The 16,029-nt window shown below is 40.5% G+C and overlaps 1 protein-coding gene across 2 annotated transcripts; it reads right to left on the reverse strand.

The window, feature by feature from the left end:
• Nucleotides 1-25: 25 nt before the first annotated feature.
• On the reverse strand, nt 26-12,570 carry cax1 (cation/H+ exchanger protein 1). Of its 2 annotated transcripts, XM_033615022.2 has the most exons (20): nt 12,384-12,570; nt 9,689-9,865; nt 9,398-9,525; nt 9,140-9,248; nt 8,915-9,031; nt 8,762-8,823; nt 8,451-8,639; nt 8,189-8,374; nt 6,250-6,349; nt 5,737-5,878; nt 5,402-5,585; nt 4,255-4,354; nt 4,037-4,155; nt 3,848-3,885; nt 3,622-3,749; nt 3,097-3,230; nt 1,133-1,227; nt 766-844; nt 572-680; nt 26-370 (listed from the first exon to the last, which is right to left on the reverse strand). In XM_033615022.2, exons 1-20 carry the CDS (start codon nt 12,457-12,459, stop codon nt 285-287), a joined length of 2,358 nt encoding a protein of 785 aa, XP_033470913.1. In that variant the 5' UTR covers nt 12,460-12,570; the 3' UTR covers nt 26-284. The 2 variants fall into 2 exon arrangements, with proteins under 2 accessions (XP_033470913.1, XP_033470914.1); XM_033615023.2 differs by lacking the exons at nt 8,762-8,823; nt 8,915-9,031; nt 9,140-9,248.
• Between the last annotated feature and the right edge of the window lie 3,459 nt (nt 12,571-16,029).

The following is a 16,029-nucleotide window of genomic DNA, read 5'->3' on the forward strand; positions in this document are numbered from 1 at the left end:
TTGAAAAGAGGTCTTATTTCACAGATGTTTTATAAGTTTATGCATTTATTGGGATATATCATAACCAGAAATGAATAGCACAAATTTACATTTAAATGCAACACAAACAACACAATTTCAGTATCACATACTTAGAAAAAGCGGACAGCTATTCACTTAGATCTGTAAAATTTCAATCAAAATCTTTTTCCATATTTTGTGCCACTAAGCCCACATCACCTCTAAGTATTAGTGGGTTTTTTTTGTTTGTTTGTTTTTTTATTATAGTGGCCTTTGGATTTTTCTTAGGAAGGTGATCGACAAGAGCGCGGAGAAGGAGCGAAGAAGTAAAGGGCCAAAAGGATGAGGTAGACCACCACTAGAGCAGTGCCTGCAAACAAACAGAGTTGATTATAATGTGTGTGTTGTTCCAGGCTTCAACTTGAACAAAAATTAAAGAAAAAATCCTGAAAATGTGATAAACTTCACACTTAACCCAACTGAAAATGTAATAAAACCCAATAAGGTAATAACCTGACCAATGATGTAATAAAATGTTCCTATACTAAACTATTTTGTTGGTCTGACTTACCTTGAAAGTAGTCACATTTTCCATCCATGAAAATGTAGTTGACCAGAATGACACTGAAGATGCTGGCCCAGAGATGAATATCACTGAACACAAGCACAAATCCAACATCCTGGTGGGAAAAGAGTTTGCTATGTCATGACTGAAACAACTGCATCATGTAAAGAAATTATTCATTGCAAAAACTGGGCACTTACATAGAAGGCATTGAAGAGTATGAGCAGGGGAATCTGAATCATGCAGACCTGCACTGCGATGCAGCTGCCCACTTCAAGGCTGGAGACAAAAATGAGTGAAAATGACAAATTACATATCACACATTACATATCACACATTTTTATTATCTATACATTAAATATTGTGTACAGCCTGGTAAAGTACTTAAATTGGACATATGAGGAACATTTAAAAGTAAAGCAGTGGAGAACCTTAGTGATCAAGCTGGAACATTAAAATGATAGAAAATCTCTGCTGTATGGAGGGGCGAGGTCATTTAAAGCTTTATAAAGATGTAAAACAGATCAAAACAACTAATAAAATTAAACAACATTAGTGTTCTCGTACCTCAGGCTGATGTTGTTCTGCACTGCAAACTGGATCCCGTTGACAATCTCAGGAAGCTCTGGCACCATGGCCATCACTGTGACACCGATGAAGTACTGCATTGAGGTAGACAATTACAGATTTGTTTTCCAATTGCTAACAAGCATTTTCCTATACTTAAACTCTTAACACAGCAACACACCTAAATCACACGATTACCCAGCGAATACTGTCTTAATTAATACCAACTCTATATTTCATAATGCAACTCTCTACATACACAAACTCTATGAAAACACAGCAACCATACGCTATATCAAATCCTTTTTAAAAAAACAAAACTCTAGCACACCCTTTCTGTCCAAGAGGAACATATAGTCAATCACAGCATGAGGACTTTCAAATTACGAACATCTGATGGCATTACAAGAAGAAGACCAGTGGTTCCCAACTGGTGGGTCGTGGTAGCCTGGTTCCAGACCATAGACCCTGCCCACTCAACTGAGTAGGCTTGCATCTCTGGTCTGGCATACTTCAATGAATTTGCGATTTATCTTGTCCAAACGATGGACGGACCAATGAACGCTGGGGGTCTAGCGATTAGCCAATCAGCGCCACGCTGATGTCAAGCTGTACGCTGGTGGGTAACTGGTGAGGATAGCAACAATGGTGACCGCTACAGATCCTACAGACCACATTGACGATGCTATTGAGGTATTTCGCCACTACTCGCGTTAATGGAGGACCAAATTAAGGAAGCTGCTAAACTGGATTAAACGGCGATGCAGCTGGGTGTGCACAACGACGGAGACATTTTAAACGGGCAATGCTCGCTTGTTTTCGGCACCCCCGAGGCATGGATACTAATGACGTCAGATTCTGGGTGAGTCGTTGATCTCTACTGATTGGTTAGAGAAAAAATCAAATTCCCTCCCCCTTGTAAATCGCCTTCAATGGAAGCCATGTCAGACTGATGGTTCTGGGAGCTTCAGTCTGACACTCAGGCTAGGGTCGTGGTCCATTCTGAATGGACCGCAAGTGACTCGCAAACATGTCATCTTTGTAAAAAACACACTTTATTTTTAAATACAGAGAATTTCCGGCACAGAGCTTTTATTTTGAAGTGCCGTGTCCTGCTGTAGAGTAAGTGACTGATGGACAGCTACTTAACAGAGATGGCAAACTAGTTAGAAAACATGGCCAAATGCAAGTATGAGTCTGAATATAATAAACTGTAACCACCTTGAAATATGGACACTGTGGCTGGATCAGTTGGGAACCACTGCAATAGACAATGTGAAATCCATAGTTTTATTTTTTTTTTAATCATTCCAGTTTTTTAATGCAGACCAGTTTATTTATCAATCCAAAAGTCCCCTTTTTACTGTATATGTCCATGTAATTAACTTAAACACCTACCTATGCCTCTAATTGAGGAATCAGCTGTCAGTCATGGTCTATTTTACACAACTTAAATCAGCTATTTCTCAATGTTTCAATGATCTGTTCATTCAAAAATGCTCATCAGCCATTTCAATATAGCCTTTATGCTGCTGTTGTTGCATGAGTAGAGGCTTTTCACTATGTCTACACATTCAAAACTATACGGTTTTAAATGATAGTTTTCATTTCTGACATTCTGTGTGCCAGCATTTGTAAATTAGACAAGAAAAATCTATAATTTCAGTGTTGGGTTTGCTTGTATGTGAAGAAATTTTAAGCATTTTAGAAACATACTTACTGACTGCATATTCTGTGTTTTGAAAAAATGACTACAGACAGGACAAAATGATGTTAGTGATAGCAAAAAACTTCCTTCTTTAACGCTCTTTTTGCAAACAGCAAGTTGGATTTAATCATTCAAAAGTTTACCTAGCTTGTGACTTTTAGCTTGAATTGAAGGTTTGCATCATCTTCTAGAACAAGGACCAATGAATCGAAGTGACGTTTTCCTTCCCTTTTTAAAAAGAAAGCATTTTGAATACCTGGGAGACGGAGGAATGGGTCAGCATGGGCTCGATGTTCTCCGTGCTGAGGTCAGCGCAGCAGGCCATCAACACTGTGGCCACAATCAGCACTGCAAGAGCCCTCCACCTGGACCAGTGCACTACATGATGACCTGTGGGTGAAATACACACTATTACCTTAGCGACGTTTAACATTTATGACTTACCTCACTGTTGCAGGACGCTTTTCTCCCCTTCCACATCCATCCAGTCCAGTTCGGAAGTTTGAACTTTCTTCTGTATTTCATGCTTTATAGTTTTGGCATGCACAGGCACAACTTCCCTTACATGCACAAATATAGCAGGCAACAATTAGTGCTTCAAAATGTCATGCGCCATCACCACAGAGACAGAACACTACATGCACACCCACACACACACCTGTTCCAACGTGGCTGGTGGAAAAAATGCTGGTATTGATACATGTGTTGGCTCCAAGGGGATGGCCAGTGGTGACCTCACCAGTGGGGTGATAGCTGCTGGTACCCTCTTGTGCGTACTGACCGTGTGCATGCCCCCCTTGACCATCACTGATATGGATGTCATAGATGTGGGAGTGGGTTTTCAGTGTGAAGATGAGGCCGATCAGGTACGCAGCAGGCAGCAGCACAGAAATTGTGTACACCAGGGGCCTGGAAAACATTGATGTTTTTTTAAATTTAATAAATAGCTAAACACTGTTGAGTTAAATGCTTTGGAAAACTGCTGCAATTTCTGCACCTGAACTTACTCAATCTGGGACAGGATCAACTGCGGGTCAGCTTGACTCTGTAAAAAAACAACAAAATGGAGGTGGAAATTAAGCCGTGGAGACCGATAAAGATTTAATCTTCACGCTAGGCGTGTGTGTGCTGATACAAACATCAGGTCAATGATGCCCTGCAAACATTAATCACACTGCTGCTGTGAAGTCGCTCACCGTGTCGTAGTGACAGTCCTTGCAGATGAAGGGAACGCTGCCATTGCCTGGAATATTGGTGCAGCTTTCACACACCAGATTACCGAAGGTCTTTGAGAAGAGGGTCGGAGCGAACACACCTCGGGACAATATCACAACATGATGTTTAAGTTTTATCAATCTATTAGTGGAGGACATGCGGTTTAAAAATGAGTTATAGGTGTAGCTGCCATACATACCTCCTACGGATATGAAGAGCAAAGCCGAGCTCACTCCGGCTGAACGGCTGTTAAATCTCTGCTCCCTGTGTCTAATGCCCCCGATGATCATACAGATACCCTGTGCAGGCCACAAACACACACAGACAGCAAGCAAGAGGTTCATAATTATATAAGGAGGATCATAATGCTACATGTTAAAGGAGCAGTGTGTATTAGGGGGATCTGCCTTGATTCTTGGTGTCATAGATTCAACAAGGTGCTGGAAACATTCCTCAGAGATTTTGGTCCATACTGACATGATAGCATCACACAGTTGCTGCAGATTTGTCGGCTGCACATCCATGATGTGAATCTCCCGTTCAACCACATCCCAAAGGTGCTCTATTGGACTGAGATCTGGTGACTGTGGAGGCCATTGGAGTACAGTGAACTCACTGTCATTGTCAAGAAACCAGTTTGAGATGATTTGAGCTTTGTGACATGGTGTGTTATCCTGCTGGAAGTAGCCATCAGAAGATGGGTACACTGTGGTCATAAAGGGATGGACACGGTCAGCTACAATACTCAGGTAGGCTGTGGTGTTTAAACCGTGCTCAGTTGGTACTAAGGGGCCCAAAGTGTGCCAAGAAAACATCCCCCACACCATTACACCACCACCAGCCTGAACCATTGATACAAGGCAGGATGGATCCATGATGCCAAATTCTGATCCTACCATCTGAATGTGGCAGCAGAAATCCAGACCCATCAGACCAGGCAATGTTTTTCCAATCTTCTATTGTCCAGTTCTGGTGAGCCTGTGTGACCTGTAGCCTCCGATGCCCTAGAGATGGTTGTGTGTGAAAATCCCAGTAGATCAGCAGTTTCTGACACCAACAACCATGCCAGTCACTTAAATCCCCTTTCTTCCCCATTCTGATCATCAGTTTTAACTTCAGCAGGTCGTCTTGTCCATGTCTACATGCCCAAATGCGTTGAGTTGCTGCCACGTGATTGGCTAATTAGCTATCTGTGTAAATGAGCAGTTAAACAGGTGTACCTCATAAAGTGGCAGCAGCAGCTCTGCTTGCATTTTGCAGCCTCACCACTAGATGCCACTAAATCGTACACACCGCCCCGTTAACTGATATGTACACATGTTCATTTGTTCTTCTCAGGCGCTCACCGGTATGAACAGGATACATCCGAGCAAGGTCCCAGTGAGCGCTGCTTTGACAACCTCTTCATAACATTTGCTGGCAGCACTGTGTCCCCGCAGCAGGGCTGTGATGTAGAACGTCATCTCTGTGATGGAGCCAAATGTTGCGTTTACCACAGCTCCCACTGCAAAGTTACTCTGTGCAGAAAGACTGTGGTGACACACACAGTTACTGATAAACCAACCATTCAATATATTATTGTACATCAGAATTCAAAAGGAGAAATCACACCCGAAGTCTGAACTTTCTCCTTTCATTCACATTCATCTACCAGACTGAGGTAAATGTGAAAACCTGTCACCTGGCTATACCCATGCCAATGTAGTAGGACAGAGGAATAATGGAAGCGATGGCTGTGGCAAACTTGGTCTCTGCGCTGCAGAAACTGTGTTCCTGGTCAGTATAGCCGATAATGAGAGCGATTAATACCAGGGGAAGCAGGTCTGCAGGGAACATAGACTTAAGGAGAACAAATGGTTGGGCAGTAGACAGACCAGTACATCTGTAGAACACAATGCAATGTTTTTAAAAGTCCAGATTGACTGGGGATAGCAAATACATATTACTCTAAAAGGACGGATAGCTGCATAAACTCTTAGCTTGTACTTTGTTTTTAAAACCAGAAATGACAGAGAATACAATTCAGGTTTGCCTGTCTCTTGCTTGTAATTGGACACACTGGTTACACAGACAACTCCACCATAACCCTTTTTTATTTTGAGTACACAAGAGACCAGTATATCAAAATACAATCTAATGGTGCCAACACTAGCCTCTTACAAGCCCCTTACTCAATCGACCGAAAAAAGGATACTGAGAGCGAAAATGCTGATTCCCTGGACAGTGTATTTGTAGAAATACACATTGAAAGCTTGATAACAGCATAAGATGACTCTGGTCTCACACACAGATGTCTGCAAAAGAGAACATTAAACACACCTCAAGTTGCAAATTAATTATTAGATGTAAACAGTCAATTAATTGTTAAGGTTAAGGTTTTGAAGGGCCAGTTTGCACACAGAGAAAAAAAAACTGCTTTCTTCTAGTGGTATTTAGATATGAAAAACTTATCAGCGACACGTCTTTCCAAAAAGAACATCCTGGTTAATCTGGATAGATTACAATGTCAATGTCATTGTCCGTGTTCACGGAGCTACCACTATTGAAGTCAGTTCCCAATGAAAACTGTCGATAACATTTGCAAATAAATCTTTTTACAGCACATGTTACATGCCCCTTAGGGCATGTGTGAACTATATTCTTTGTGATTTGGATGAACTAATCAGATTGGCCACTGCAACAGTTAATGCCACCATTCAAATTAACATGTGTAGCACTTCAGTTACATGTTACCATAGCGAATGAGGAGGCTATAAAAACCTTGTGCTTGGTGTTCTGACAAGCATGACCAGGACAGCAAAGGAAAAAAATACTGCACACATTCCTGGCCTTGACATCGTTCTCTAAACTAACCGCTGACATTTCACTCTAGTTTCCTGTGTGTTTTATAATTGATTTTTAAATTGTGTTATCATTACTTGACAAAGTGGACATAACTCACTGACTTTCTAACAGATTTATGAGCCTGAAGACTGCCTGAAATCCTCCAGCAGAGGTCTGCTGTGCCGTGTTTCTACCAGAAACTTTCAGTATAGTACCTTAAACACCGTCCGTAACCCTTATGGGCATGTACCTCGACCCAAGCTCTGTTTCCCATTTTCACTGTGGAGAGTAGTTTCCAGGTTTCACCTTAAAAGTTGTTGGTAGCTGCCAATGGTAGCTTTGAATGGCACGGTGAAATCAAATTTTTTTTAGTCCTTAGCTTGTAAATGTTAACTAGTAAAGCTGTACATGCTTTTATTTTAAAGCTATAGTTTACTGATGCATCAGCAGTCTTCAATGCTTCAGAACCAGACACAGCTCCCCTGAGCATGAGTGACGGTTCTTTATTGACCAATTTACGGACGTCGTTTTTCTAGCTCCACCTTTTGGGATCAGTGTGGTAGGTACCTCACAGAGGGGTGATAAAAAATGGGGACCGTAAGGAGCGGCTCTATTGGAGCCATCCAGAACTTTTCACAATGGAAACGGAAAAATAATTGCTCTAATGTGTACTGGACTGAATTAACTGAACCGGACTGCTTGACTTAAGTAATTCCTAGTTCAAGGCTAAAAACCAGGGGTTTCATTTATAAAACTATGTGTAGGATCCATACTTAAATGTATGTACAAAAAGCCAAAAATGGCTCGTGCCAAAAACTATTCGACAATTTCTACAATCAAGCTTCCAGCTCACCGTCGACGTTGCCAATTTCCTGTCTCCAAAATGTTCCTAAGCATGGGTCAAAGTTTCCCCCATCAAGTTGTTTTGTGCATTTGCTATGTTCATAAATGAGACCCCAGAGGACAGCGAGCCTTAGGAGTCACAGCCCCATGACTCTGGAACGACACGCTGGAGGAGATCAGTCAGGCTTGAGCTGTTTATTTTTTCTAGTCTGTCTTTAAAACGCACGTTTTAGAATTGCTTTCTCTTGGATTGGCTGTTCTTCGGTTTTACTTTCACTTGTTTTACTGTGTTTTAATAACTCCTACCTCGCTTTTCATGATTACTGTATCAAAGCTTCTTTAATTTATTATTTATCTGGTAATTTCTCTTGTTTTTTGGCTTTGTAAAGCACTCTGACTTGTTATTGAAAAGTGCCATATAATTAAAATTATTATTATTACTATTATTATTTAAAATGACCGCGTACCTTTTCCAGTCGGTGAATATGAATGTCTTCTGGTGCCATGAGAAGAACAATGGTTAGCGTGCGAGCGTTCATCTTGGCTACAGGTATAGAGAAGACCAGCAGCCAGGACAGCACACAGGCCAGGGAGTGGACCACAGCCATGACAGGGTAACCCAGCACTAACCAAACATATGTGCTGATGCGACACTGCAGAGGACAGAATAATCTATATATTACTAAATGTTCATTGCACCGAGGTGATTATCGTGACTAACCTTCTCACCCAGTGAGTTGAAGTTTTTCTAGCTGGTGGCTCTGGGACAGGTATCTCAACAGGAATTGGGGAAGACATCAGAAGAGGCGCAGAGTCCTTGTCCCTGACATGGTCCTTGCTGTTTTCAGTGTCACTCTCTTCAGGAATGACCTCGCACTTTGGAGGCTTTGCAATGGATCTCTTAACTACATCACCAGCCTGGAAAAAGACAACAGGATATGGTGAATAATTAATTTTGGCTACTTTTGCAATGGCACTTTAATACTGGAATCCCATGAACAACAACCTGAAAAGTAAGGACACTGCATATATCACATTACCTTTTCTATCGACTTCCCAAATGGCCAAATAAAGTACCACCCCATCTTTAAACAAAGTTTTCCTAAAAAAGATGAATACAATAAAATGATATTCCATATTTTGGGGCATACTACGATACTCTGAGTGAAGCAGCTGGTTCATAGGACACATACCATAAGGGGCACCGACGATTGTTAGAAACATTACAGGACAAATGAGGAAATACATTAAAGATATCCACCATCCAAATAAAAACACATAAACTATGTTCCCAAAGGTGGGTGCTGAGCCTGAAAGAGAGGACACAACAGGTTATTGCTTTACCATAACCATATTTATCTGCGTGAAAATGTAGATCCTGCTCGACAGAATTCAAGTGCAAAGAAAGAAAAAAAGACCTTCTTGAGGCTTGACAATGCTAAGATCAGAGTGTAGCTCTTTGATGATGTCTGATCTGTCCTCAATGGGCTTCTCTGTAACATTGCCCTTCCACTTCCTGAAGCCAAACTGACAAAAACAAAAACAAAAACAAAAAATAATGTAATTTTGGACCAAAAGTATGTCACACAAAACAATAAACGTCTAAACAGTCTTGTATATCCCACATATGAGATTCAAACTTAGTTCAACTCCACATTAACACAGTCATGACCCACCTTGTAGTTGTTGGCCTCCCTGTGTGCCTCCACCTCATTCTCAGCTCTGATTGTGGTCTTAGTGGTGCCTTCATGCCAACCCTCGTCTCCGCAGCGGGACGGAGTAGATCGGGTGGTTCCTTGTCCTCCTGCGCAGATCACAACAGTGAGAAAACTCTTCCACATAGCAAGACAAAGAAATTTTACCCGCCAAAACAGCAGTGATCCACGCTCTCCTCCTCTCAGTTGACTTTTCTGTCAAAATAATTTACGACAACAATAATTTTTGTGGAATCAACAGCAGCTCATCACCTCTGTGGACGGTGAGGAAACATTTCGGTGTGTAGTGGCAGAAGTGGCGGGCAGAAGCATCTGGGGAGGGCGTCTCCGCTGCGCCTAGCTCTGGATGCTGGGGGCCAACGCAGAGCCAATCATTTTGAGACTGTCGCCGTGGAAACCGGGGATGCTGTTCAGGATCTGCAGAGATCTCTGAATAAGGAAGCAGAGTTATAGATTTAAATGACACAAATAAATAAATGTGTGTGTGTGTCTATGTGTGTCTCCATTAAATCAGACCTTACATGCCAGCTTGAAAAGGTGTGCTTTCAAATGGGATTTGAAAGTAGAAAGGGAGTCAATATTGTGAATGTTGTGGGGGAGAGTTCCAGAGGCGGGGGACAGAACGGCTGAAGGCTCTAGAACCCATGGTAGTCAGTGGGTGGAGATGGAGATGTGAGTTGGATTGCAGAAGTAGGATCTAAAAGTACGGGAGGGCGTGTAGATATGAAGGCGTTCAGACAGGTAGGAAGGGGCTTGATTATGAAGGGGTCTTAAAGGTGAGAAGTACAATCTTGAAATCAATGCGATATTTAGCAGGAAGCCAGTGAGGTTGTTGAAGAACAGGAGTGATATGATCTGTGGAGGGGGTTGTGGTAATACATGCAGCTGAATTCTGGACCAAATGGAGTTTACAAAGACACTTGAGAGGGAGACCATAGAGGACATAATTGCAATTATCAATAGGGATGTAACCAAAGAATGAATGATGATGGCAGCGCTCTGAGGTGTGAGTGACAGGCAAAGATGATTAACATTTCGTAGATCAAAGTATGCAGACTGGGTAACATTATTGATGTGGGCCTCAAAGGACAGTGTACTATCCAGGAGGACACCCAGACTCTTAACCTGAGGGGATAGATGGAATTTGGAGTTATCAATGGTTAGAGAGAAACTGTGCAGTTTAGCCAAAGTAGATTTGGTACCCAGAAGGAGAACCTCAGTTTTATCACTGCAAAGTTTGAGGAAGTTGCATGAAAGCCAAGATTTATTATCCAATAAGCAGTCAGAAAGGGGTTTGGGGGGGTGGGGGGAGAGTGGAAGTAGGAATGGTTGCCAGATAGAGCTGGGTGCCATCAGTGTAGCAGTGCAATTGAATGCCAAATTTTCTGCAGATATGGCCAAGAGGTTAAAGGTAGATAATAAATAAAAGGGGGCCCAGGACAGAACCCTGAGGAACACCACTAGCAACTGGGAAAAAAAGCTGGATTGGGAATTTTTCATTTTGAACAAAATGAGTGCGGCCAGAGAGATACAATTTAAACCAGTCGAGAGCAGTGCCAGTGATACCAATGGTAGCTTGTCTCTCTAGAAGAATGTTATGTGAAATGGCATCAAAGGCCGCACTTAGATCAAGAAGAGCGAGAATATTTAAAAGCCCAAAGTCAGCAGCCATTAAGAGATCATTAGTGATTTTTACCAAGGCTGTCTCTGTGCTGTGAAAGGAGTGAAAACCGGACGTAAATTGCTCCAACAGATTGTTGTGACTAGGCTGAGTGTGAACCTGAGCTGCAACTGATCTTTCAAGAGTTTTAGAGTGAAACAGTACAGTTGAAATTTGTCTGAAATTTCTCAGGTTGTTGGGATCTGCACCATGGTTTCTTTAGTATTGGGGTTATAGTAGCAGTTCTGAGAGATGTGGGCACAAGACTAGAGGTAAGGGAGGAATGTATAATCTCAGTTATTAAGGAGGAGAGGGAAGGAAGTTAGATGTTCACTAGGTGAGTCAAAAACATTGAGCAATGCTTTGGCGTGCTATTATATATATATATATATATATATATTATTTTATTTTTTAATTTTTTTATTTTTGTGCCTGTTGCACAGCAAGTAATGCTAAATTAAGACAAGAGATGATGTAGTTATTGAATGATATATCCACACACAAAGTCACCTTCCTGAGGGGTATCACTGCATTAGAGGTGTGGAGGTTGACATGCAGGACCAACGCCCCTGGGGCCATGGAAAGGCGTGTGACTAACAAAAACCTCCTGAGAGTCATGCAGAATGTCCACTCCGTCAACGGCTGTCTGCCACAACTGATCACATTATAAATGCATTGCAGCACATAGAGATAAGAAAACTCAGCGGGCTGTGCTGTGCTTTGTAATTAAAAACAGAAGCATGCTGGTTGCACAGTATATAATCCATCTGCTTATAATGTTCTGCTCCCTTCCTCACTGTCACTCCCCATGTCTCATAATTAACTACATTGGCAGTGAGCTGACAATTTCATGAAAACAGCCATAAACTGCAGGAAGATGACAGAATTGTCTTTAGGCTGAGGAATAAAAATTAGTCAGTGGTTGCTCATCCTTGTTGTCAAATGATGGCTAAGCAAAGCTGTGATCATCACAAACATAAAGGTGGATCAAAAGTGACCCCAGTGACGTTTAGCAGCTTATGACTTTCAAACAACTCTTCTAGGAATCCACAGTGGAGTTTGACAGTCAAAGGAAGTGTCTTTAACTCTCACAGGCTTAGATTGGAGGACAGTTTGGCAGCACAGGTGACTTTAATGAACGCGTCTCCGACCAAAAATAAAGTATAAAAAGGCAAAGAAATAAACAAAAAACGCAAAGTCAGCTAATGATAGCAGGGAGTAATGAAAGGACAAACGCTGTGTGTTTGTAAAGTGGAGGTCAAAAGTTCAAAAGTAATTAGGTCTCACCTGCTGAATCAGGCGTGGATCTTCTCCGCAGGTTCTCCACATCTCCTGGCATCAGTGAGGACTTTTTGTGGGACATTTTGTCTGCTTATTTTGTCTGTTTATCCCCCACCTTTCGCTCCTGTATGACCCATGTGCGTCGAGGGTTCAACACGTCTTTATCAAGCCTGCCTGTCAAAGGGGCGGAGTGGGGGATGGCGGGGCAGGGAGGACTGCAGGAGGGTTTTTTTTTTAATCCTTTTATCTATTCCTATGGTCTCATTTTTTGTCCAGCATGTTTTCTATCTATCTTTGTTTCTTTATATAGATCATCCATTTAGATATTTAGTTATGTGTTTGTTTTTTATCTTTAAAATCGGTGTGTGCTGGATTTTAAAATCTGCAACTTTAGTGCCCCCAGTGGTAGAAGCAGGAGAGACAGTGGCAATGTGACACTGCCAACAGGAATGCATTAGGGTGGTAGGTAGGGTAGCTTCACACATTCACTTGAAAATTAAATAGGCTCTGTTTTTCTCTGTTACCAACATTATTCAATCAGAATTATTAGAAAACTTCACAGAAAAAATACCCTGCAGAGGTGCATGTGTTTAGTGCAGGGATACTCAACTTGTCCTGCCCAGGGAGCCATTTTTGCAAAATGACAGGAGGCCAGGTGCTAGTTATTAATAAAAACATTTAATAACTAAAATACAAACAATTACCTTGGACTTCTGTGTGTGGTTCTGGGGGATCCTCCCATTGCACCAATCTTTTATTTATTTATTTAAAAAAAAAAAGCCAAGTTTCTTTTTTGCATTCTGGTATCTTATTTACATGCAAAGTGTGATTAAAAAAATCCAGTGTGACTCCATTTATTTAATATCAGTGCATTGCATTCTGTTACTGAAAACACAGGCAAAACATGAACACAATGTACTGTCAATGCTTTCAGAACAGTGGTAAGTATGGAACAATACGCATTCAATTAAAAAAATTGCTGTTTTTCCTGAATTAATAAGAATATTACTGTAAACCTTCTATTAGTAGCCTGGGTTATTATTTGCTTAAATCACTCAACAGGCCTATATTTGGGACATGCCTTAAAACTGTTGTTGGGAAATACAATCAAATTGTTTATTTGAACCAGTATGAATATTATTTGTATAAAAATTAGGCTTCAATTAACAGATCAATTATGTTATGACACTCGTTTCATGGCACTCATGGGTTGAGGCACTCAGCATACCAACACAGCAAAACTTTATCCTGTTCAAACAATATTCATCTTTTTTTTTTTTTTTCTTTTTTAAACTATTTTATTATTTAATACTTAAGACAATTATATGTCAGTGGACCCTTATAGACTAAAGGAATATGAATGATTTACCAGGTAATTGAGGTTATGACTTTATGACTGCTTCAGATAAAGGGAGTCACCTCTTGATTTTTTGTCATGCCAGTAAATCTGAATTAACAAAATTATCTCAGAATTTGAGAGAAGTTTGTTTTTCTTCTTTTTCTGAATTAAACAGATATTATTGTGTTAATTCCGAGAACAGACTTTATTTCAGGGAAATTTTCCTCAAACCTTGAAGATAATTATCTTAATTAAAAAAACAGAATAAATAATAGCTTCTAAATGGTAATCATTGTTTATTTTTCATACAGTCGCATGCTCAGCTCTGTTCTGTGATTCCAGTGTAATAACAATACTGGAGGAGCACAAACTGGGGTTAGTGTAACTGGAACAAACATGGCAAAACAACCACACAGAAAAGTGTAGGGTTACTTTTATTTACATATAAAAACAAAAAGTACAGCTGCACAGTCAAAGTGACAGTAATTTCTTTTTTACACAGTTGGAAGACTAAACACAGAAAGCATCACACGGCCTGCTGGTAGGAACTTAATCTTTTTGACAGCTTACAAAAACAGAATTATTACTTATCAAGGCATGAAAAGTAAAACAAAATTTCCAAAGTAATCTTCATTTAGTCTCCTAATAATCTTTGAACATGAACATTTTGGGCAGATGTTGCCAAACTGAATCCATAGCAGTGTGGTAACTACTGATAACATAAATAATTCTCCATTAAACACACGTGACATGAATAACTAGACACATTAGACAAACTAATTAGCATCGACTAAGAAGCGGCCTATCACAGTCTACTTCAGCATCTTTTATCCACATTAAGTGTAAAATTAAAATACTAGGTGAAATTTTGGTTACAGCACACATACAGTGACAACTTTTTATAGCATAGTTGACTCTTCCCTTTTTATTTATCATATCAGCAGAGTAATCAAGTGATTTGATATATAAATCTGTACAAATAATACCCTTGTTGAGGAATCTATGAACAACCTATGTACAGTACACACATGTAGAAACAGACACACTGAAAATGAGAAGCATGTAGGAAAAAAGTGACGTCTAAGCCCACTGTAGTCTAAAATACATCGTAGAAAAGATTTTCAACTGGACTGAAGAGGAGAAAAAACATATATGACGCCCAGTTTAGATTGAATATGTACAACAGGGTAACAAAAGTAGAAATACTGCTGTAAAAAAATAACACTTTCAACAAGAAAAAATGTTCTGAAATATACAAGGAGAACTCATTTTGAAAAAGACGGCCTTTCCATTCATTTCAGTCTTTTTCTCAGAGCAAATAAGAAGCTAACTGTTGGTTTATTGCACCATTAGTGTTAGTAGTTAGTATGTATTTTAGCTCAGTAACTTTGTATCCTTAACGATTAACTTAAAACACCCACTGATGTCTTGTCTTTGCTGACCTCTAGTGGTTTAACTTTTCACCTTGCTAGTGATGTCCAACTGTGCTTTGAGATTTGGTGACATCACTGTTGAGTTGATTAGAGGTTCAACCGAGCGGTGACCTCCAGGGCTGAAAAATGAAGCCAACATGGAAGTGCCAAAAACCGCAAAACCTTGAATGACCACTTGAGGCTGGCTCCAGAAGCCAAATAATCCCCATAGACCTCCATTTTAGACCTTAAAGCAGAAATAAACATGTTTACAGCCTGTTATAAAAGACAGTTTTGGTCTCTAAAGCTAATTTCCCATTCATGACAAATGTATAGAGGGTACATTTTTATATAACTCGCCTGTTAAAATGTTATTAAGGCTTAAAGTTCTGCACAATGGAAGCCACATTTATTAGGTAACATAACCATGGTGTAACCCCAGACTCACAGAGTGTAGCGGTAGCCATAGCTGTTGCTATTTCAGTGTGTTTTCAGTTCATGAAAGTTAACTGTCACATCTTGTCACCTAAAAAAGTCCTGTTCAACATTAGGTTGTACTAAAAGACCCTCTAAGGAGTCATTTTGAAAAGTACATTTTGTTTTGATAGTTTTAACTTAAGCATTATCACAGCTAACCATAGCTGTAAATACACCATGCTAACCAAGCTAGCTGCTAGCGTTGGGGTTATCTCCAGCCTGTCATCCAAATATGGTCACTTTTGGCTCCAAAAATCCAAGATGGCGACGGCCAAAATGCTAAATGCTTCAAAACAGGAGTCCACAAACCAGTGGGTGATGCCATGGTGGGTATGTCCATTATTTTATACCGTCTGTGGTGTTATTGGTGTGCTAATACTTTAACCAGAAGAGGGGAGCAAAAAACACAGCTTTTCAGCCTGGT

Source organism: Epinephelus lanceolatus, chromosome 23 (assembly GCF_041903045.1).
Source record: "Epinephelus lanceolatus isolate andai-2023 chromosome 23, ASM4190304v1, whole genome shotgun sequence".
Classification (NCBI taxonomy): domain Eukaryota; kingdom Metazoa; phylum Chordata; class Actinopteri; order Perciformes; family Serranidae; genus Epinephelus; species Epinephelus lanceolatus.